Here is a 25624-nt window from a genome sequence, read left to right on the forward strand (position 1 = left end):
TTATGATTCATTGAATGCTCCGACCGCTGTTCGAGAAAATCGATAATTATCAAATTCACCAAAAAACTAGTAACAAAACTTGTAGCGACTCCCGTTTGTTTTTTATTGTGGGCACATAAAAAAATGAAGATATTTCTTCAAGAACATTATAAATAAAACAACTCCTGAAAGTTTTATAAGAATTCAAACAATGCTTCATATTTTACAGCAAATCGAAATTTTTCTTTTTGCAAAGTAACATGCAAAATTCATCAATATTCTGACTTTTTATCTTTCTGACATTCAAAATTGTATGCAAAGAATAGTCTTGAATTGATAATAATTTTTTTCCTAATATATATACGTTGTCAATCTTTAAATTTAAGCCATTCCAACTTGACCAAACTCATGTCTACACAGTTATAGAAACTAGTACCACAAAAGCCAAAAGTTTCTAGGATTTGCCCATATATATATATATATATATATATATGTATAGGGTGTCCTATTTTAAAGGAACCACCCCGAAATTTTCGACGGTTGGCGTTGTACAAAAAAATTGTTCAGACAATAGTTGTTTGGGACAATGCGGGCAACCTTTCTGTGAAATCCGATTTGACCTTGAAATTCATTTTCACGGTCATTTGAAGGTCAAAGTCATTTTTTGAATAGGAACCCGTATTTTCGATCCCAGATTCGGAAAGAGCGGAAAATTCTACGTTCAGATAACGTATTATGTGTCGGGTGCGGTTAACCCCCCCCCCCCCCCTCCCGCCTAAGGTCATGTAGGAGTCAAATTTATGATTTTCTTCATCTATGCACAGGGATGATCGGGCAAGAGTAAGGTTAATTGTAATAACCCAATAACTCGATAACCCAAATAACCCATGAAACCCGATAACCCCAATAATTCAATAACCCCAATATCCCAAAAAAATTATAGGGTCAAACAACAGTGATCTTGAGCTTAAACTTCAGGTTGATTTTCAAAGTCGACTTCATGTATTCAAAGCCTTCATGAGAAGTGTCATTTTCCATTTGTAGGATAACATGTTATTTCCATTCTTTTTTCTGGTACGATTCCGGACAAGCCTACAAAGTTTCAACTAAATTGTTTAATAACACTTTTTTAGTATTGTTTATGACAATAGTGATTCGCGAACAGTCCTTCTCAGGATAGTTCAAGTGTAATTTTCTTAGTCGACTTAAAAGGAGGGAATATGCCGGATTATTCGAGAAACTAAATTGTTGATATTTTGTTGTCTCTCGGGGCATGTCAAGGCCGATATCGTGCTGCGGCAAGGTATTACCCGCAGCACCCGGCTAGGTAATCAATACCTTGCCTTCATTGGCTAGGTAATCGATATCTTACCTTCATTGGCTGGGTAATCAATACCTTGCCTTCACTGGCTAGGTATCAATACCTTATTAACCTCACCCTTGCCCCGGTGGGATAGGGGGGTGAACCGCTCCCCCAACATAATACTTTATCTAAACGTAGAATTTCCCGCTCTTTTCGAATCCGGGATAAAAAATGGGGGTCCTTATTCAAAATATCTCTTGGTTATTGGGTTATTAACCTTACCCTTGCCCGATCATCCCTGTGCATAGATGAAAAAAATCATAAATTAGACCCCTACATGACCTTAGGCGGGAGGGGGGGTAACCGCACCCCACACATAATACGTTATCTGAACGTAGAATTGTCCGCTCTTTCCGAATCCGGGATAAAAAATATGGGTTCCTATTCAAAAAATGACTTTGACCTTCAAATGACCTTGAAAATAAATCTCAAGGTCAAATCGGATTTCCCAGAAAGGTTGCCCCCATTATTCCAAACAACTGTTGTCTGAACAATTTTTTTGTACAACGCCAACTGTTGAAAATTTCGGGGTGGTTCCTTTAAAATGGGACAACCTGTATATGAAGGTTTATTGAAATATATAAAATTAAAATGTAGAAATAAGTAAAAATGAAACTAAATCAAATTGTATCCGTACGAAAATAATTCAAATAAAATATGCATGTAAACCGCAGTACTAGCGAAATGCAATTCGCTGATCAATAATTTATATCAAAATTCGATATAAATAGGATGAATTATATTAGACCATACAATTAGTTACAGTTAGAAAAATAGCGGAACTATAAATACCGTCCGTAATTTCGTGAACTTGAACAAATTTTGAAACAAAATACAACTCGCGCTATTGACGTCATTAATATGTAAGCCAAAAATAGGGTATCTTCAAGGAACCGATTTTCGTCCTCATCAACGATGCGTTCGGAAGTAGAGGTAGATATTAAAAAAGAGATGGAATGTATTCGTAGACCAAGTGAGAAGGGGACGGGGGAAAATGAGAAATAAAATATTGTTAAATTTAGAAGATATAGAGAGTGCATCCGACATCCAAAATATTATTAAGATAATAACATAATTTTTTGGCGATGAGAAGAAAAAAAAAAGATTTTTGAAGAAATCGAACCCATTCTTGTCCATTATGCCTGTGTTCGTTCAAGTGTGCACCTCACTTTTCACCATCGTTAGCCAGCCATATTTATCGACCACGCCCAAACTAATTTTCATCATTGTGTCGATTTAACAAAAAAGTGTGGAATAAAATACTGCTGTGAAATGTAGCCTGTACATGTAGTACGTAACTGGCTGTCGTTACAATATGTATTTTTTATCATTCACTTTGAATTTACGTAGACGTGCGGATTTGTTGTCGCGAATTGTCGTTCACCGAGCAAATGTAAATTCACTGTACTGACAATTTTTATTTTTAGAGTTGACCGGCCAGCGTATTAAGTTAGAAAGTCGAGGAAAAAAGATCGTATCCAAAGAATTTGAAGTATTTAGTGATCCAAGATGTTTATTTTTCCCATGTGATGCGCAGAAGGTGAAAGAAAAGGCGGGGGTGTTTCGATTCGATTTATTCTGCTTAACTGAAATCGGATTACACTCTGAACAAATATGACACGTTCTGGAGAGCACTTGATCGTCAGTCCGTCGAAGGCGTTCAGGACAAAAGAAAAGCTTGGAAAACAGGCTCCTGTCGGGAGAGGTCACTGTCGAGCGCTCCCTGTCGGCCTCTCTCTAAGGCGTCAGCGATCGGCCCTGCCGCACGCCGGTAGCGGCAGGGCGCTGGGTGCGCGCTTGTTCCAAACACCATGCATGTTACCATTTCTTTGCAGTCGCGAACGGGAAAAACATTCTTGGACGGTGACTTCAGTGTTCACTCAAGTTAACGTTTTTTTCCCGATCTCCTGGGTGGATTTAGAATCTTTAACATACCTACTCGTTAAAATCGTAATCTTCAAAGGTAATAGTTAATTAGATTTGCCGATTCGCATATTAATTTCGCTCGCACCCTGCTCTGAAAGAAGTATAGTGTACAAACGCTAGGCCGATCTACTTCTGGAATCACATGTTCAAGGACTAAGAGCGAACCGTTGGTAAGAAGTCCACTATTTTTTGATCGAAAACTCTGCCCGTTGAAAACTCAAACTCCAACACTTGTCGCAGTCGATTGTTCTTGTACAAACTGGGTTTTGGCATTTCCGACTTAAATTCCCCACGACTGTTGCAATCTAAGGAAAATAGTCTGGTGCCTGTTAAATAAAATAGGAAGTTAAATTGCTAATGGGTAGTTGGTGAAATGATTTTGCCGGCGGATTTATCCCTGAAAATTCCCGGTTACAATACTAAAAGCAATTCTTAATGTTTCCCTACTAAAAAGACGTTACAGTCATTATTTGATTGATTCTATTAAGATAAGCAAAAATAGTACATATTTACGATTGTATTTCACCCTTAACATGAATATGGCTAATAAATAAATATTAAATTAAAACACTTATTTGTCTATTCACATACATATATATTGTTTTCATGGTACCCACAAAATATGTAAACTTACATCAACATCACCCATCATTTCCTTCGTAGAAACAGTAGTTTCAATGCGGCGTATACTGCCTTGATGGATATTTACATCAAATTTGATCCATTGAAATCTTCTTAATAAAAATACCACGGGGATTGGCGCTATGCCGACTAAAATAATAACTGCTGCTATAGCAAGCACCCAATCTGGATAATCCATTAGTATCGTTAAACCCTACATAAATTATATGAGGTACATATTTTGTTAAACAAGATGTTATTTATGCAATAATTCGGAAAAAATAATTATTCATGTTAATTACCAATGAAGCATCCCATGCACTATAAGATGGTTTTTTTATAAACATCGATATAACGCTGGTAATCAAAATAGCAACCATAATTATTGGAGCGAGAAACCTCCATGTCACCTGCCAATATAATCCTGGTCGATAACCCGTCATATCTGCAATATCTTGTGTGAACCTGCTCATAATGGTAAAAATAGATTATAAGTTTAATTCTTTTCAAAATGACTGAAAATTTCAGCCGTATATATTTCTTATTAGGTATACGGAATATATTACTTTTTATGCCCGTAAACAAAAACGACGGCTATAATTTCCATTAAAGCCACTAGTACCAGGCCTATTGTACCAGCGAAGCTATCAAACATTTTGAGCCAGTATTCGCCTGCTCCAGTACAAAATATCAGACCCACAATGAAAGATGTCAAGCACAACACACCTAAAATAAAAATTGGATCAATGTTAATTTGATCAATCAATAAATATTAATAAGTGACAGAAAAACCTATTACCAAGAAATCTATTTAATGATACAGAATACAATACTATACTATTACGAAGAAAATATTAAATTTGATCAAAAAAATAAACAAATCTCTAGTTAAAAGAATTTTTCAGAAAGGAGTTTTTTATCATATGGAAAAGGAGCAAAATGTTTCAAACTTTTCAAAATACCTTTTCAAATACATACTTTTCGAATTTTTGAGTACTCAAATTTTATAAAATTATATTTCAGCAATTTGATTCTTATTACTAATAACTTTTTATTTATTTTAATAACAAATATGGAACTTAGATCAAAATACGAAATCTCTCACTCAAATGAAGTTATTTATTACTCAATCATAAAATACTTAATTTGAGAATTTAATAAGAACCAGTATATATGAAATAAAGAAATAAAGTACATTATTAACAAATCCTGAAATAAAGTAATATCTCGTGAATTAACATCGCGAGACGCGATGATTTAGTGTATAATTGTAAAGTATAATTCTATGTCGTAACACAATTATAAAATAAATTCTTATGTTTGTATGTTGTGCCTTCGTGTATTATCAGTCTACTATGTGTAACGCATGCATGCGCTCGGGAACGGGGTTCGAAATTCCGAATGATACCCATATCTTGCGATACTTCTCGGCAACTCTTGCAAAAATGCGGGTTACTGTCTTGTCCAGCAGTTGTTAAGATGCTCCACTGCGTTCTGAGCTCCTGCCTATCGTTCATTAGGTTACTTCGTATACTCTGCGAAATTCGTTTCGGCCATCATCGGTCAAGTGAATCAAGTGAATCATCATCATCGTTTTGAAAGTGTAAATTTTATGATAAACTACGTAAAATTTCCTTGTGAATAGCATCATTGTAGGTCTCGTGGTCTTTTTCGTGAATTACCGGTCCACTACATTTCGAGAATTTCCATTATTCAACGATTCTTTCATTATTTATCTCTTGATGTTGCGGTATTATTTACTTATTCCCAATTATTGCAATTTCTGAAATTCCTTAATTCTTTGTGTTTTGACTTAGATATTAGAATGTTATTAACTTTCAAAGTTTTGAAATTTATTAGATTCCAAGTTCTCGCTCTTTTTTTCTTTTGTTTATTGAAGAATGCACTATACTTTACTTGCTTATGATTTTGTACTTATTTTTTCGAAGCGGGTTATTATTGCTAAGCCACTATTGACGCACCAACTAAATATCGCTTTACTTTTTAAATTCGGGCAGTATAATACTAAGAGGGATTTAAGTGTTTGCTATGATCCTCGTGACATTACCAGGTCGCAGTTGACTGCGTATCACTACCAGAGGGCGATACCTGATGGATAAGTTTGATTCGCAGCTCCAGTGATGAGAATCAAACGACGCTACAAAAAACTTTGTTTTCATGAAGTCGTATCGCATCTACGAGGGTCGTTCAATAAGTACGTAACTTTAAATAAAAAAACGGTATTTATTCAAATAATTCTAATTTATATTACTTTTAATTTTATACATTTATTATAGCGGTGCTCAAGCTTTTTTATACCTTTTGAGAAATAATTTTTATCAAATTCCTGAAAATGCTTATTTTTTGCAGTAATTATCTCTTTGTTGGATAAATATCAAATTTTCACGTCAGAAAACAAAAAATTATCGGAAAGGACCAAATCTGGAAAACGAGGTGGATGAGAAACTATTTCGTAGCATAAATAAAATAATTTGGCCGTTACAATGAAACAATGTGAGCTGGTGCATTTTCGTGATAGGAAATAACTTTTTTCGTCAGATGGAGCCACTTTTCCTTCTGTATGACATTAAATAGGTCAAATAATGAGACATAATATTCTCCTGTAATAGATCTTTCACTCTGTAGGTAATCGATCAATATATTACTTGAGTCCTAAAAAATTGTAGCCTTGACTTTTCCGGCTGATCGTACCATCTTAGCTTTTTTCGGTGCAGATTTACTTGGCCTAGTCCACATTTTTGACTCATTTTTCGTTTCTGGCGTATAGTAATGAATTCATGTTTCATCAACAGTAATGTAGTATGGCGAAAACTCCTTCGAATTACATTGAAACATGCTCAAAACAGTACTCAGACGCAACTATACCAGCTCGCTTGTTATCAGCTGCGAGCAAGCACGGCACCCATCTTACAAATAACTTTCTCATGCCGAAATATTCATGTAAAATGTTTCATGTGCATCCTACTAAAATATTTAAAGCCTCACTAATCTCACGCAGTTTCAATCGACGATCGATGAGTACAATATCATGAATGTTATCTATCATGTTTTAAGTAGTCACCTCTTTTGGACGGTCAACACGCTCAGCATCACTTGTGCTCTTACGGCCATAACGAAATTCAAACCACTTTTAAACCATGCCATATGATGTAGCAGAGTCTCCATAATACTTTCTGAGTTTTTCTTCAGTTTCTTTGATTTATTTTCCCCGTAGCAAATAATGTTTAATAAACGCACAAAACTTATTATTTTCCATGATTTTGTTCACACAATGAAAAACTAAAGTTGTAAAAATGATACAGATGCAAGACGACTTCATGAACATGAAATATTTGGTAGCGCCATCGGAACGTCATCACCGCGCAGCTCATTGTGATAGCCATGGTCGAAAAAAATGTTAGTAACAAAACTCATGAATAACTCCATAAAATTTTGTTTTCGATAATAAAAAAATGTCTAAAGTTGAGCTCTCCTAGATTAGTAGAAATTGAATCTACATAGGGTTTGAACCCATTAACCCATTAACGCTCAAGTGAACATTTGACAGACGGTTGGTTTTTCGTCTCTAAAAATATAACACAACCTAAATATTATTAGGGAAAAATATTTTCTTAAGTAAAAAGACCTGCTCTCTTTGAATCTGAGGTCAGATTTGAAAAATTTTCCGCTACAAATTCAATACAGCCGCCTGAAAATGGCTGAACTCAAAGTATCGTTTGTCTGATTTTAACAATTCACGTATTGTTTTATTCGAAAAATAAGGTTTGGAAGCTAGCTATATTGCATTCTTAGAATGTAGAATAGATTGAAAAGATTTGAAAAAGTGAATAAAAATTTTTAAAATGGCGGATTCAATATGGCCGCCATTTCAAGCAATTTTTTTTTCGCCAATTCATAGCAAGCGAGTTATCGTTTTATATGTTTTGAAGGGTACTGAATCCAAATATCATAATAGATTTTCATTTTACAAGATGGCAGATTCAATATGGCCGCCATTACTCATAATTTTTTTTTAATCACAATATTTTTTTTATTTTTTTGCAAATTCATTACAAAAAGTAATTATTTCATGTTTTGGAGTATCCAAATTTCATAAATGACTTTCATTTTACAATATATTGGATCCACCATTTGAAAAATGTTTAGTATTAACATTTTCACATCTTTTCCATCTATTCTACATTCTAAGGATGCAATATGCCTAGTTTCCAATTCTTATTTTTTCGAATAAAACATTATGTAAATTGTTAAAATCGGACAGTCGGTGAGCAGCAAAAAGAGCAGGTCTTTTCACTTAAGAAAATGTTTTTCCCTAATAATATTTAAGTTGTCTTATGCTTTTAGAGACGAAAACCCAACCGTCGTTTGGGCGTTAATGGGTTAAGACACATGTCAAAATTAGATAATATAGTATAGCAGCAAATTGACTATGCACTTCATAGCAGATGAAAAAAAAGTATCTGTGTTTTTTTTCTTCAGCCATTTGTAATTGTTCATAAACATTGTTTATTTACACAAATTATCCGACAAGTTAATATTTTTTAAAACAGATTACCGCGATAGACAAGGGATGTTTAATTCGTTAAGGAAAAACGTCTGTATTGAATTTTCAACACTATTTTTTATTCAATAATCTTTATTCAGTTTCTTTTATATGTTCATGTTAGTATTTTTCATATAGTGGTATAAAACATATTTGGTAAAAATTACAACTCATATTACACATGACGATATTGAACATGTTTTATACATACCTTGTATTATTTTTAATTCATTCAATGATTAATCACTCGACTTTTTTTATTTGCCAGAATGTTTACTGGTAAATTTCTTAAAATAATATACACAAATCTTTTCCACAATTTGTTTATAATCTTTTGGCAATTCTGGGTGGAGCTTATTATAAATTACACTAGCAGTAGTCAATGCTGCCTGAAGAAATTGTAAAAATCAACATCAAAGCCATTTTTTACTTTGTAACAAAACTCTCTCCTTTGTTACCAATTCTTTGCGGGGTAAGTGAGGCACTTTCGCTCATGACAATTGAGGGAGAAGAACGAGGAGAGGTTGATAAATAAATTATATAAAGACAGAAATCAAATCTCACTTACAACCTATTATTATTAATCATTGTTCAAACTAAACATACGCGCGCATAACATATTCTAATTACTAATTAACCAACTACATAATAGAATAGTAAACTACTCATAGTATTCACAAATGAATATTTCGCATTTCGTCTTAATACCTAATCGCGCACTGAACCTATTACAAACTTACTTAAATTACGCAAACCTATACCGGATGAACTGCCCGGCACGTGGGCGCCTGGACAATTCGCCGGTCGTAACTTACACTACTACAAATTAAACTTAAACGCGAACCTTTAGATGGCCGGCACGTGGATGCCTGGCTATCCTATTCAACGCGCACCGGTCGTCGTATCACCAGAGAGAGAGAGAAAGTGTAGAGAGAAAGAAGAAAAGAAGGCTTGACCTTAATTCACCACTCCTCGCAACGTCGTGAATCCTGAGCGATGTGCTGCCGCAGGAAGTACCGGTCGTCGTCGCTGGTCAGATCATTGCTAGCTGCTGGCTGCTATCGCTGACCAGGTATCCGCAGGCGACGTTGACTCTCCTTGCAGGTGGGGCTGGCTGCGGTCGCAGACAAAGCTGTTGCCGGTAGGGTTGACCTTCCTTTCAGCTATCCCAAACTGCACTCTCTACACTCTAGCAGGACTGGGCTTGAACTCCTGCACTCTAGTAGGACTAGGCTTCGACTCATACCCGCACTTATTCTTGCGCTCATCTTGCAGCCGCTCAGCGGCGCTCGCTCCTCTCCCTACCTTGACCTATTAGTTAGGCGGCACGCGACGCGCTGCTTATCGGTCACGCGTTGCGCGCCTGCCTATCCCTCCATGGGCCTAGTACTCTCTCTCTCTCTCTCTCTCTCACTTTCTCACTCTCTCTCCGCGCTCCTCAACTTTTTCTTGCGCTCAACTGCGCTGGCCCGTCCTTGGCGCTGAAACAAAAAGACTAAGTGTTAGGCGCATACTTTAATGCGCCTAACGTTGGCCAACACGCCTTGCCGAGTGGAGGAGGGAGAACGCAGACGAGAGACCGGTACACGGCCTGCTCTCGTCACAACTTCTAATTGAAGGCATCAGTCCATAACAATATTGATGCAGATTGACCCTACCCGTATTTTGATTGTATATAGAAAATGCTTGAGGAAATAGAATCGACTATAAATGATTCATGCAATCTCTACACTTCAATTTTCAGTTCATCGTCATATTTCATCGGTAGCATTGATAGTGATTTAAATCCATTATGGTAATATAACTTAGTTTTTAATTTTCACCATGTATCATGATACGCAGCATCATTTCTTGATTCCCTTATAATTTCTTAAATAATAAAATTTATAATAATGGAAGGAAGGGAAAATAGTGCAAGATGGAAATTTACTTGATTTTTAATTTTATTCAGCAACGTTTCGTTAGCAAATTTGCCAACCTCTTCAGGCTTTATTAAAAAGGAGAAAACGAACCTTATCAAACATAACATTTACAAAATTAGTTTTGCATGCAATTAATTATATGTACATGTAAACTAAATAGCTAGTAACCAGTCAAAATTCAAAACAAAAGTGAGAAATCAAGTATCACTACAATACATACATAACACAATATTCATTCGTCATCTCCTCTTTATCAATCTTAATAAAGGTTTATAGATATGACTAACATATTGTATATACTCTTTCCTAATTAAACTGTTTTCATGTAAGCTAATATGTAACATTTTGGATTGTGATGTTCGTATGACTTATAATATATTTAATAGTTCGTACTTTTGTGGTCTTGTCGCGTTAATGAGTAAGAATTCGTTTCTTTTCAAATTTACTCTAATTATTAATATGAAATCAATCAAAAATTATGTATTGTGACGATAAACGTCAAATTAGCGCTAATAATATAACCTAATTGCTGCCTGCGGGAGCAGCACCTACCGGGGAGACGAAAAATGTAGCAAAGGAATTCGGCACGCGAGCAGACGGAACGCGCGCGATTGAAATTGAACCAGTGGAGCACTGACCATCAAGGTATTCGCCGGTAGTCACGTCGTCAGCTGCCGATACAGAAACCGCGAAGATCGCGATCCAGGATTGAAGTGCCTGAACGAGTGCGGAGCTGAGCCAGAGGAGAACGTCATTCCCCGCGACAGCGAGAGTGTGTGTGAGGTTCGCCATCGAGGGCGGAACCACGTGCGCGCGAATTCGCGAGCCGCGACGAAAGAACAGACAAACTTTTCCGCAGTGCAAATCGTGGATTCTTGTCTTCGAACGTCTGCTAAATAAAGGTAAGCTGGCCAGCTCAATCTCGCGATCGCGATCGCAAGCGTAACAATTAATTTCTCGTGTTCGAAGTGTGCATGCAATAGCTCTGTTAACAAAGAGCAGCGAGCGTCCCGACACTGTGTGTTGTCGATGAGCGAGCGCCGATATCAACATAAACACGCGGGCCGATCCAATGTAACATTTGGTAGACAATAAAAGGTTCTGTTCGTGTTATTAACAAGTGCTTTCGACTCGCTTATTCCATATTTCTTTCACTCACATTTTCGTAGATTAGTAGATCTATTGGTTGACTGACACCTGTTTCCCCATGCTCCCCGGATTATGTATTGAGCATAGATGATTACATTCGCCCTTCAATAAAGTTGCGCGAATAAAAATAATTAAACGGTAAGCTACCCCGTTACAGTATATATGTATGTAAGTAAAATTTCAAGGAAAGTCAGACTTTGCCCTAGTTTCTTATGGTGCAAATTGTCTCATAAGCAGAGCTAAAGTATTTCTTATAAAGGATATAATTCAGCCCAAGTTTCTTATAGCGCGAAGTGTTCTATAAGTCGAGCATGAATTATAATAGGAAAGGAAAGGATTCGCTCAGTTAATCACAATGAAAGAAAGAACTTAGGTATTAGCCAAGTCTATTCAATCTTATGCGCTCACTTTGCAAGGCTTGGAGTGAATGCCAACCTGTGCAAAAATCAGCGTATTTATACACAGATTTTCCAGCCTATTTTCGCAGGAGAGTTCTCTTCGAATCTTCGAGAATTATTCGCAATTTTTGAGAAATGAATTTTCGAAATTTACAAGTAAATAAATATTAATACTAAAGTTTGAAAACATGTAATCTTTACAAAATTAGTGATTGATCGATTTAATATGATTTATAATTATCACAAATAGTATTGTCAAAAGTTATTAACTAATAAAGATAATTAATGTAATATTACAATATTTACAATAAAACAATACTAAAATTTTACATAAATTTATAGTTTATCAACCTTGGAAGTAATTTTTAAAAAGAAATACTCAAATTAGTTAATAACATTTAAATTATAATAAATTTTTATATTTGTAACGGTTTTTTCTATAATCTTATAATGTAATTACTATATTAATTAATTAACATTTATAAATTATAAAGCTGTCATTATTATGTACAAAATGAACGCTTTCGTTCTATATACAACTTAATGTATAAATAAATTATTAATTATTTATTTATTAATAACAGTTATAATTAAACTGTTATCAATGAAACCAATTCTTACTTATGTGTTTAAGATATTCATTATGAATTTGGAGTATTCGCATTTTTCTAATAATTAATATTTACATTGTAATAAACAAATTAACTTTGCATATTTAAATTCAATATTATTTAATAATTAAACGCAATTAAAATTATTATAATCTAAATGTATGTACTAAAATCTATATAAAAAATGCTTTGTTTCATCAAAATTACTTTTAATTAACATATATTATAATAACTGCAACGATTACCGAAAATCGTAGACTCGCGCGAGGTTAGCGAGCGGCTCAACGAGAGTAGCCGCGCTCGGTTCGCGAGAGAGAGAGAGAGCGTAGGGGCAATGGCCGGGAGGGGAGGGTCCGACCGGTAGTATGACTGTGCCACTCAGTCAGTTCGTACGCCTAACCTCCGTTTTTTCCGAGCCGTTCGAGTTTTCTTTGGTGTTTGTTTGCCGTTGACATTGCATTTTGCGTGGGTGAGTGCTAGCAGCAGCAGCAGCAGCAGTAGCAGCAGCAACAACTGCAGTAGCAGCAACAGAAACAGCAATAACAGCAGCATTGGTAGCGGCAACAACAACAGCAGCAACAGCATAAGAGGCAGCACAGCGGAGCAGCTTAGTAACAGCGAGTTATTCGGATACGGTTGGCCACCGTATCCACGCCGTCGTTGCGGTAGGTGCACCTTCTTTCCCGTAATTAATCATTGTGTTAATTTCGGCGTGCGAATCCGCGCAGCGAGCGCGAAGAATTTGTTTTGCGTGTGAGCAGGTAGTTCGCGGCAATCGCGGTTTTTTCTCTCTCTCTCGATTAACGTGTGTTGTCATTCACGTGTGCGTGCGTTAGACTCTCGGCTGATTCCCCGTGTAATTTAATTAGCTAAATAAAGAGCATCTTAATCGTTATATTCGAGTTAAATAGTCGTTATTTTGTCATTCCTTTGTCCGGAGGTCGCGCCAGTGTTTATTTTCAGGAGATTCGAATTCGCCGGTTGCGAAGCACGAATCGTGCGAGTATCACTAGACGCGAGTCAATAACCTAGGTTCCAGTGGCGGCCGCACGAGCGCTACTAGTAAGAGCGACAGCGCCGCCAAGCGGCGAGTTGGGGGAACCCAACTCGGAGAAGTAGAAGACTCTGCGCAGGCGCGTTTCGGGGCAAGGTAGGTTATTGTGCTTTAAGCACATAGATAACAAGGCGTCGTTTAGTCACATTTAAAGGTACGTTTGCGTGATTTTAGACTAAAAGGCAGCCTGTTACATGGCGCCCAACTAAATTAGGACTCATACACGAGGGAAATTGCCTGAAAAAAAGAGAGCAACGCGCGCGAGAGAGAGACGTTTGCGCGCGTGCGTAATAAGGTGCGAGTGGGTAAAGTAACGCGTGGCTCGTTCGGTACGTGCTCTGCGGTAGGGGAAAGACGCCTCTACGACCCAATAACACCTGCTTTTGTGAGCCGAGAGCACACTAACCCCAGGGGTCGAAGAGACGTCCGTAGTCGCGCTAACGCGAATATAAAAGGTGACTAATTGTATTTGGGTTAACTTTTTGCTTTTTAAGTGTTTTATTACACATTAAAGTAATTAAGTGGGGGTCAGTCACCAAGCGACAGTACCAGCAGAGCGCGCAATTAGGGTGTGTGTAGGGTTAGATTAACTAACCCGGTGGAGCTAACACACAGTTAGCCTCCACCTATAGGCAGGTAGTTGCGAAGCGGAAGTTCGTACTTCTTTAGAGTACGCGATACCTGCACACACCCACAAGCCACGCGTATTGTTGCCTTGTGAATAAAGGCGTAATTGGGTAGTTGGCGATAAAAATCGCAACACCCCGCTCGCGCCTTGGGCGATAGGAGGCGGTAGTGGTCGAATAGGGAAATTAACCTCAATCGTCACCTACGCCCCAGCATAAGCGTCATGGAGGATACCGCCGACGCGATAACCCGGTGGGCTTCGGAACTGCCTTCGACACAGCTGGACAGGTACCTGACGCAACTGGAGTTGCGAACAGATGGTCCTAAGCTGATGCAGGCAGTTCGATTAGCATATTGGTTGCTAGGCGAGTATATCGACCTAGACTTCCAAGGAGCGGCGTTGGATAGGGAGGCCACACAACGCAGGCGACGGAGTCGAGAGAGGTGGCTGGAGTCAAGGCGACAAGAGCTAGAAGCAGCTGATGCGGAGGATCTTGTCGCCCACCCACTCATGCTGTTATACAGGGATGAGGTGGTGGAGGCCAACCTGACGCGGACTCTCGCAGTCTATGACAACTTTGAAGAGGAGAGTCAGAGTGAGACGGGGGAGCGAGAGCCCGCAGAGGAAGGGGGGACCGGCGAGGTCAAGGGGCCCACGGAGGGGGTCGGTAGTGAGCACAAGGGCTCCACCGGATCGCCGGATAGGCGAAGAGCTCGACGCTTCGAAAATGAGGAGCTACAACCTCAAGAAGAAGAAGAGGAACGGTGCGTGACAGAACGATTAAAAGAAGAGATCGAGCGCAACCGTGTCGGGATCAACCGCATACTTGAGATGCTGGAAAGGCACGACCAGGTATGCGCGCGGTGGAGCGACCAGGTGACCGCTCTGCAGGTGGAGGTCCAGCAGTTGAGAAACAGGGACCCCACCAATCGACGAACGGTCGTACCAGAGCGGCCCCGGAGGACCGTAGATTTCCAATCCACGTATACGTGCCACTACGACCCAAGGGTACCAGGTAGTACCCCGGAACCCCAGCGACCGACCCCTGGCGAACCTCGAGAGGCTCCCCAAAGGCAGGTGCCTTCAAGGACGGAACAGCCACCGAGAAGAGGACCAAGAGACGCCGATATGGATGAAGGGGCGGCGACCCCTGAAGGATCCGCCTGGTACGACGCCAATGCGGCGTCGGGGTACTACGCGACTCGGGACGCGGGTAGGATTGTGAGAGGGTGGAAGCTGCGATACTCTGGCACGGCTTCAGAGTGCGTAGACACCTTCTTGTCGAGACTAGAAGATCTACGCGCGGGTTCTGGGCTAACAGACGGCGAAATCTTGTGCTCGGTATCAGAGCTCCTCGAAGGCGTTGCGAGGACCTGGTACGAGCTTAACAAGCTTAAGTGGAGGAATTACGCCGACTTCGTGGCAGGCGCTCGACGTTGGTTTGGGTCGAGTGAGCTTCAGCAACAAAGATTGCTGCAAGAGGCCCAAGCCCGGTACCAGGAGAAGGGAGAGCTGGTACGAGAATACGCCTGCCACCTCCTCTTCATGTTGGCCCAGCTACGTCCGCCGTTACCAGAGCAGAGGCAGTTAGATTTGCTGTATGCAAATCTCCTACCCGCCATCCGGATGCAGCTGCGGAGGAATGCGTTCTCCAACGTGGACGAATTCCACGCCCGGGCGACCGAAATCGAGACCGCCTTGCGGGACGACGAGCGCCCGAGGACCAGGTTGGAGCCAACGTCCACGTTGTACCCCGAGCACATGGGGGTGTCAGTTAAGGCACCACCGCCCCGGGCAGGACCCCGTACGGCGGCCATGTCCAACAAGCCTCGGGGTAGAGATCAGCGGCAACCCGAGTCGCCGGTTAAAACCCCGGCCAAGAGACCCGAGGACCGGCCCACAATCGCTGCAACGCAGGCCACAGACCCCATTGAGGATCTGTCGTCGCAGATCGCGACCCTGCGACGCGATATGGACCGGTACTTTAAGAAGAGGAAGGCTATCTCTCCCAGGCGGCCGAGGGGTCGGCCGCAAGAAAAGGGGAGGACTAAAACCCCCCCAGGGTCTCCTGGCCAGCGACGAGAGGGTCAGCGGAGGAAAATAGATTACTCCCAACCGATCAAGTGCTCGTCTTGTGGCAAACTGGGCTTTACCAGAAGGTACTGCCCGGATTGCAACAAGGGAAACGGGCAGGGAAGCGGAGGACGGAGGTTCCCTCCGCGTCCCCAGTAAAGGTGACCTCTCGTCGCGGGTCGCTGGATCGTGGCAAAGGCCTGTCAGCGACCCCAGGGTTCAGGAAGGTCTCGTCAGGGATATCGGACCCCACGAGACCCAGCAGTGCTGCGGCGTTAGAAGCGACAGCGACCGAACAGATGCCTGATCTGGGTAACCGGGCATTTTGTATCCTCGAAGGGTACGGAGGCCGGATTCAGGTGGTGGAGCAGGGGTTTGAATGGGTCGGAGAGGAGACCATCAGACCCAAAAGCTCCAGGAGACCACCTGACACTCCGGAGGATACACCGGCGACCCAGACACCTGCGGGTGAGAGCACGTCGATGCGAGTAGCGGCTGTCCAGGGCAAGAAGAGCCGTGAAAGCCTCCCGTCCACAGAGGGGAGAGAGACGGCGAAAGCTCCCCGCAGGTACAGACCCGAGGATGAGACCAAATGGTGGCTTCAGGTGGGGATAGGTGCCTACAAGTTAAGGGCACTCTACGACACCGGGGCCTCATCAACGGTAATGGGTCAACTCGGGCTTAGGTTGGCATCAGACATGGGGCTGGGCCTGGACGTCACGCGAGCGGGAGAAGCGAAGCTCGCTGACGGTCGCCCATGTCCCATCTTGGGTCATGTGATTTTCCCCTTCACGGTAGGGGGAATCACAAAAGACGTAAGGGTCGCCATAACGCCACTGCTATCTGATGACTGCTACGTCGGCGCGAATTTCGTGAGGGAATTCAGCGCCAACCTGAACCCAGACACGGACCAGCTGTACTTGGCGAAAGCCAAAGTGGCGGTACCGTTGGAAGTGGCAAGCGTCACTGGTACGTCGTACCTCGCACCCGTAGGCCTGGTAGAAGCCACGGAAGCACAGCGTCAAGAAGTGGCTAGCCTCGTCGATGGATTAATTCCAGACGGAGGCGAGTGTTTAGGCTGTGCTGTGGGGGTCGAGCATGAGATAGACATCGGAGACGCTCGACCCTGTAAACAGAAATACTACCCGGTCTCCGACAGGGTGCGAGACGAAATGCACGCGCTGGTCAAGGCCATGCTGGACAACGACGTCATTGAACCAGCAACCAGCGGGTGGTCAAGTCCAGTGGTGATGGTTAAGAAGGCAGACGGCAAATATCGGTTCTGCGTAAATTACCAGAAGGTAAACGCAGTAACCAAGCCGGACGCCTACCCATTACCCTTCATGAGCGACATCCTGCGAAGGATCAGGGATGCTAAGTTCATCTCGACACTGGACTTGAGTAGCGCGTACCACCAGATACCTCTTAAAAAGGAGTCGCGCCCCATTACGGCGTTCACAGTCCCTGGCCTGGGGCATTTTCAGTTCAAGAGAATGCCCTTCGGACTGTCCTACGCCGGCGCGACTTTCCAGAGGTTGATGGACAGAGTGATTGGCCCGGATTTAGATCCTTTCGCTTTTGCGTACCTTGACGACGTGATTATTATCTCGCCGTCTTTTGAGGAGCATAAGCGACACCTGGGATTGGTTTTACAACGAATCCTGGGTGCGGGCCTCACTGTGAATAAGACCAAAAGCCACTTCTGTAAGTCGGAAGTCAAGTACCTGGGGGTCCTAGTGAACCGTGAAGGGGTAAGGCCAGATCCAGAGAAGATCAAGCCCATCATGGAGTACCCAGTACCACGGACGGTCAGACAGGTGAAGCGATTCATGGGGATGATGTCGTGGTATCGTCGCTTCATACCCGACTTCGCAACAATCGCTGAGCCGATAAACCGCCTGACGAAGAAGAGCATCCCGTTTGCTTGGCAGCAGGAACAGGAACAGGCTTTCGAACGGTTGCGAGACGCAATGGTCTCGGCACCGATCTTGCAGTCGTCAGATCCCAACGCGCAGTTCGTGTTACAAACGGACGCTAGCGATAGCGGGATAGGCGCGGTATTGACGCAAGAAGTCGATGGACAGGAGCGCGTAATTGAGTACGCCAGTCGCTCCTTAAACAGTGCGGAGAGGAATTATACAGTCTCCGAACGAGAATGCCTGGCAGTTGTATGGGCCATCGGGAAGTTCCGGCCTTATGTTGAGGGGCACCACTTCAAAGTCATCACCGATCATAGTTGCCTTAAGTGGCTCCACAGTATGAGGAATCCTACAGGAAGGCTAGCGCGTTGGGCGTTAGCCCTACAAGGCCATGTTTTCGATATAGAGTATCGAAAGGGAGACCTCAACGTGGTGCCAGACGCTTTATCTAGGGCCTATGAGGAGGGGGTGGTAGAAGTGGGTGCCATGACTCATCAGCCGGAAACTGCCGATGCCTGGTACCTTCAGAAATATAGAGAGGTATGCCAGGATCCACATTCTCAACCTACCTGGAAGGTAGTCGGAGGGAGACTGTATCACTACAATCCGACTGAGGAGAGCGAAGGGTCCATCGACAATGAGGAAGCCTGGAAGCTAGTGGTTCCTGCCGAGAAGAGGCATCAAGTACTTGAGGAGGTGCACGATGCGCCAGCAGCGGGACACCAGGGGAGAGAACGAACGTTCTCCCGGGCTAGGCACCTGTATTTCTGGCCAAAGATGTACGAGCAGGTCAGAGAGTACGTGAGGAGTTGCCCGGTATGTCAGCAATGCAAGGCGGAGCAAAGGCCGCCTTGCGGGCTGATGGGTCGTCGAGAGGTCTCGCGACCCTGGCAGGTGGTGGCCAGTGACATCACTGGCCCCTTCCCAAAGAGCTCGAGAGGGTTCGAGTATATTTTGGTCTTTTTAGACCTGTTCACTCGGTGGGTGGAGTGCGTGCCTGTACGTAAGGCCAACGGAAGGACCATCGTACGGGAATTGCACGAGAGGGTGGTCACCAGGTTTGGGGCGCCAGAGATTTTTCTTTCGGACATCGGGACCGAATTTAAAAATCAAGAGGTCGATGCCTACCTGTCGAGGAACGGCATCCAGCGCGCCCTTACCCCAGTTTACCACCCACAGGCAAACCCCACGGAGCGAGTGAACCGAACCCTCAAGGCCATGCTCATATCGTATGTGGAGCGGGACCATAAGAGCTGGGACGAGCACCTGCCTGAGTTCAACTTTGCGTTGAACTCGGCAACTCACAGCGCGACAGGTTACAGCCCGGCCATGCTGGTCTTCGGTAGACAGCCCACTCCCCCCTCGACCTTTAGGAGGGCCCAGGATCAGTTGGCTCGGGAAGCTTCCGAGGGCCAAGAACTGACCGAATGGGGCGAGCACATGCGCCAGTTACCAAATTTGTGGGAACGCGCTGGATCTAAGTCCAGGGAGGAGGCGGCTCGTCAGGCGGTCTACTACAACAGAAGGAGACGGCAGGCCGACTTTAGGGTTGGGGACTGGGTGTGGAAGCGGAACCGCATCTTGTCTTCCGCAGCTCAGGGCGTTTCGGCGAAGTTGGCACCGAAGTATGCTGGTCCCTACGTGATTCTGGAGGTATGCGGGACGAATACCTACCGCCTAGGTAACCAGCAGGAAGAGTTGCCCGAGCTGATCCACGCCAAGGACCTCAAGCCCTATTTCGGCCCATTCCCTGATGAGGACAACGAGGAACCAGGAGGCGGGGACTCAGCACCGTTGGACGAAGAGGAGGGCGTAGGCGACCCGCCAGCGAAGATCAAGGAATCCAGCGAGGATCCGATATGCGAGCGCGTCGCGATTGCAGCCCCCGCGAACGAGTGTGAGAAACCCGCGGCGGCTCCAGAGGTACCGACCGAGGCGCCGGCTAAGCGAGGCCGAGGTAGGCCGCGCAAGAACCCCGCGTGCGAACCTCGGGAACCAGGTGGAGACGACCTGGATGGCAATGCGGTAAGGGGAAGGGGCAGACCACGTAGAACCGCTCAGCACGTGCGGAAGGTGGTACTGCCAGCTGTCCCCGCAGATGGACCATGTTCGCGAGGAAAGCGCCGGGGACCGGGACGTCCTCGTAAACAATAGCGTCGAGCGTTACACGGCGACGGGTAGGTTAAGGGCTGAGCCTGAGAAATCCCTTGACCCCACTTCTTCTCTTTTACAGATGGAGAGGAAGCTGGTCATCAGTGAGGAGGCCCTCGAGACGGCCACCCAGCTGCTGCTCGACCTGGGATTGGGTCCGGGCGCCGATCGGCCGATCGGCGATTTACGAAGATTCGTCCGGGCCCAGGTCGAGACGGCCGCTCGCGAGGGCCGCTCTCGCCAGCGGGTGGATGACTTCCTCCGGGAAGGTATGAGGGCCCAAACATCTAAGCCCTCGACCCGGGAAGTATCCACCCAGACCGACGGCCCATCCGAAGAGGGTCGCCGGTCTCAGTCCACGCGGGACCAGGGTACGCAGACCCGAGGGTCGAGCGCGTCCACGACGGAGAGCTCGACCCAGTGCCCCGGGCCAAGGGAGGCCTGCGGCCAACAGCACTGGGTCTGCACCCACCCACGGGTCCCCCAGCAAGATGGGCTGGTAAACTCCTGGAGGCACGTGAGGTTGGGCCTCCAGGAGTTAGAGAATGCCTGGGAGTTTGTCGGGGAACTCCAGCGCCAGGTACATGCCAACCTGGGGGAGTTCCTCGACTTCCGAGGCGCCCAGGAAATGCTGGGGGAGTGGGCTCCGGTAGTCCGGCGGCAGAGGGCCTACGGTGAGGCCCTCCTGCGCGTTGACCGGGGGCTGGAGTCCCCAGAGGCCGCGGGCCCGCCGGCAGTGTTGCCACCGGCGGCCCCGACGAGCAGGGATGCGGCCAGGACTCCGGCCAAGCCCCCGACCAAGACTCAACCCAAGAGAGTCTCGGGGGCCCCCGGCGCCGGACAGGAATTCATGGTCCGCGTGGACGGGTCGGTTTCCGACCCTACCGTGGTGGTGCGAACCATGGGGGGACGCACATCCGCCACGGTGGGCGGCGTAACATTTATCGCCGCCCCGGCAGCAGCAGCCACGCCGCCCCAACCACCAGCTGGAAGCCAGGGCCATGGGGCGGAGCCCAGCCTCACCAGAAGACCGGGCAGGGGCTGCTATATTTGCGGCCATCCCGGCATCACGACGACCTCCAAGTGCCCCAACAAGTCGGAGCACTGGCGCTACCCCCGACACAAGGCGCCAGGGGGCTCTGGCAGGTGACGTGGGGGAGTGGAGGCCCGGGATGGGCAAATAAAGCCGAATTTCAAAGAGGATGGATTGTGTTGGTTTCTCTCCTTTCCCAATCCTATCCTTGGGGTCGCGAGTCAATAGGGTAGTTCGATCCGGTAGTTCGAAGCTAGGAGGGGGCTGCAACGATTACCGAAAATCGTAGACTCGCGCGAGGTTAGCGAGCGGCTCAACGAGAGTAGCCGCGCTCGGTTCGCGAGAGAGAGAGAGAGAGCGTAGGGGCAATGGCCGGGAGGGGAGGGTCCGACCGGTAGTATGACTGTGCCACTCAGTCAGTTCGTACGCCTAACCTCCGTTTTTTCCGAGCCGTTCGAGTTTTCTTTGGTGTTTGTTTGCCGTTGACATTGCATTTTGCGTGGGTGAGTGCTAGCAGCAGCAGCAGCAGCAGTAGCAGCAGCAACAACTGCAGTAGCAGCAACAGAAACAGCAATAACAGCAGCATTGGTAGCGGCAACAACAACAGCAGCAACAGCATAAGAGGCAGCACAGCGGAGCAGCTTAGTAACAGCGAGTTATTCGGATACGGTTGGCCACCGTATCCACGCCGTCGTTGCGGTAGGTGCACCTTCTTTCCCGTAATTAATCATTGTGTTAATTTTGGCGTGCGAATCCGCGCAGCGAGCGCGAAGAATTTGTTTTGCGTGTGAGCAGGTAGTTCGCGGCAATCGCGGTTTTTTCTCTCTCTCTCGATTAACGTGTGTTGTCATTCACGTGTGCGTGCGTTAGACTCTCGGCTGATTCCCCGTGTAATTTAATTAGCTAAATAAAGAGCATCTTAATCGTTATATTCGAGTTAAATAGTCGTTATTTTGTCATTCCTTTGTCCGGAGGTCGCGCCAGTGTTTATTTTCAGGAGATTCGAATTCGCCGGTTGCGAAGCACGAATCGTGCGAGTATCACTAGACGCGAGTCAATAACCTAGGTTCCAGTGGCGGCCGCACGAGCGCTACTAGTAAGAGCGACAGCGCCGCCAAGCGGCGAGTTGGGGGAACCCAACTCGGAGAAGTAGACGACTCTGCGCAGGCGCACTTCGGGGCAAGGTAGGTTATTGTGCTTTAAGCACATAGATAACAAGGCGTCGTTTAGTCACATTTAAAGGTACGTTTGCGTGATTTTAGATTAAAAGGCAGCCTGTTACATAACAAAAACTATTACATCTATATCTATAAGTCTGTGACGTCACGCTCCTTATATGGCCATGAAATTAGACTCTTGTACTAAAGCAATCAAATAATAAGTGAGGTGGCGCCGTTTAATATGCTAACTGATGTAAACAGATTGATGAGTTTAACGGGTTGCAGTGATTCAGTGAAATAATAGACTAGCTCATATATAGGACCGTTACAGGATATTCTGCGTTTCTTGAAATTATTTTCATAATCTAATATCTTAGCTTTGTCCCAGTCAAATTTATATGAGAGAGTTCTTCTAAGTGCAGAGACCACTGTATCTGAGGTAATGCTTTTTTGTGTTCATTCATTTTGGCTTTTAATACACTATTATTCCATATTTAATAATGCTATAAAAAATGCATAATATATAATCATGAGAGTATTGGTGTCCATTATATTTTTCAATTTCGTGAATATGAATATTATGATTATGCCTAAATACATATGTTCTGTTACTCTGGTTACCTGGATATTATTTATTCTTATGTTTATATATTGTGGTACACTATCACAGTAATTTCTAAAAGTAATATAAACAGTTTTGTTGACGTTCAATATGACGTATAATATGCAGAAAAGTGATCCCAATACAGTTCCTTGAGAAACATCAGTTGTGATTTGTCTCAAATCTGACTTACTATTGTTAATTATAACTAGTTGTTTTCTATCGGTCAGATAGCTCTTTATTAGTTCTAATGCATGTCCCCTTATTCCGTACCTTTCCAATTTACTGATAAGGATTGCATGATCTACTGTATCAAAAGTTCTAATAGATCTAGAAATGCTACTATAGTAGGTCTGATTTTGTCCATGTTTTTGTAAATAATATCGGTGATATAATTTAATGCATCTGTAGTGCCTCTGTTTTTTACGAATACAAATTGTTTATTTGATATAATTTTGTGTTTGGTTATGAAGGAAGAAAGTTTTATGTATATGATTTTTTAAATATTTTTGCAATATGTGATATTATTCAGATCGGTCTGTAGTTCGATACATCCGATCTCCTCTCTGCTTTATATATTGGAACAACTTCCAACGTTTTTAGTATATTTGGCCAAGTTGCTTTTTCTGTGCATATATTGAATGTGTTCCAAAGGTTTTTTTATGTGATATATAATGCTTCTTATTATGTTTACGTTTATGCCATCTACTCCACCAGATTTCTTTTTAATACCCTTAACAATTTTTGAATTTCCTCTGAATTAGTCTCCATTAAAAGGTTAGTCGATGTATTTCCATTTGGTGGTTTTAGATTCTCATTTTTAGGTTTTATTATTTTTGAACTCAGATCTGGTTCAATTTGATAAAAATACTTATTCATACGACTTGTGATTTCTATTTCCTTTGTTATTTTTCTGTTATTTTCATTTATCATTTGGATTTCGTTTCTATTATTTTTTACTTTTTCTAATTTTGTGTATATTACATTCCATAGATTTTTTGGGTTATCACTGTTTCGTTTGATTAGTTCTTTTTCATGTCTTATTTTGACATCTTTAATAACTTTGTCAAGTATATTAATGTACTGTTTGTACTCTTTTTTAAGTGTTAAATTTAATATTGTTGTTAATTTAGTTGAGATAATTTTGAATTAATTTTAATGAAGATAAATTTAAATTAAATTATCATTACCTTTTTTATATTTGCTAATCCGTTTGTGTATGTGTTTTTTGATAAATTCAGATGGGTAATTATTCTTTTTCAGGATATTAGTAACTATTTTTAATTTGTTTGTACGAAATTTTTTATCAGCAAGCAAATACACTCGGTCAACTAAATTCGACAATAAATACAAAAAAGAGAATAATAATTCTAAAAAATTAGAAAATCAAAAATTACCTACAGTCGCTATTCCTAATAATTGCAATATCTTCAAGAAATGTTCATCTGTGTTAAAAAAACATAACATTATGCCTATCCCGTTATTCCAAAAACCATTAAAAGAGTTTATCCGTTTAGGAAAAGACAAATCTGATTTATTAGACAACACTGGTATTGTCTACAGTTTTAAGTGCAAACAATGTTCAGCGGTCTATATAGGTGAAAGTAAACGTTCATTAAAAATTAGATTAAACGAACACAAAAAAAACATTGATTCAGATACAGTAGTAGCTACACATAGAAGAACGTTCTCACACGAATTTGACTGGAAAAAAGTTAAGATATTGGATTATGAAAAGAATTGTAAGAAATGAAGAATATCCGAAATGTTACACATTGGCTTACATAAAAATACGTTAAATAGAAAAGAAGATATACAATATCTTAGTCACACCTATAAGCCTTTATTACGATCGATGAGGAAGGGAGAATAGATGAAGAGTACGAGGGTGGTCCGATAAGTACTTAGCCTCACTGCCCGATGGCGCCACTCTCGCAAAAGAAATATTCTATCACGTAGTACAACCTTCTCGATGGTTATTATCAAGATTTTAGCCGGATCGGAATTGTAGTTTATTTTTGTGAAAGCGAGTGTGTCCGTTAATTTTTCAAAAATGGAAAAAGAGCAGTATCGGTCGGTGATTTGATTCTTGTTTTTGGAAGGGAAATCGCGCAGCGAAATCAAAAAGCGCTTGGATGCTGTGTACGGTGACTCTTCTCCTTCGATAGCGACCGTCAAAAATTGGTTTAACGAGTTTCAACGTGGTCGCACGTCGATTTTTGAAGAGCCACGTCCAGGTACTCCGAAAACGGCTACCACGGAGGATAACGTGACAAAAATTCACGATCTCGTATTGGCAGATCGACGATTGAAGGTGCGCGAGATAGCTAAGATCGTAGGCATCTCAAAAGTCCGCGTGGGTCATGTCCTGCATGAAATTTTGGGCATGAGAAAGCTGTCGGCACGGTGGGTGCCACGTTTGCTCACTCCGCACAACAAGCGCAACCGTGAGACAACTTCAGAGCAATGTCT

The 25624-nt window shown here is 43.2% G+C and overlaps 1 protein-coding gene across 3 annotated transcripts in view; it reads right to left on the bottom strand.

The window, feature by feature from the left end:
- The window catches only part of LOC131666866 (sodium- and chloride-dependent transporter XTRP3), a 1010463-nt gene that overhangs the window by 220440 nt on the left and 764399 nt on the right, over positions 1–25624 (bottom strand). For all 3 annotated transcript variants that reach the window (XM_058939879.1, XM_058939892.1, XM_058939888.1), the window contains 3 exons: positions 4456–4615; positions 4192–4354; positions 3903–4103 (listed from right to left, as the gene is read on the bottom strand). In XM_058939879.1, the coding sequence (XP_058795862.1) occupies positions 3903–4103; positions 4192–4354; positions 4456–4615 (524 nt within the window). The remainder of the gene's footprint in view (positions 1–3902; positions 4104–4191; positions 4355–4455; positions 4616–25624) is intronic.

Source organism: Phymastichus coffea, unplaced genomic scaffold, assembly GCF_024137745.1.
Source record: "Phymastichus coffea isolate CEN01 unplaced genomic scaffold, Cenicafe_Pcof_1.1 PCOF00004, whole genome shotgun sequence".
Taxonomy (NCBI): Eukaryota; Metazoa; Arthropoda; class Insecta; order Hymenoptera; family Eulophidae; genus Phymastichus; species Phymastichus coffea.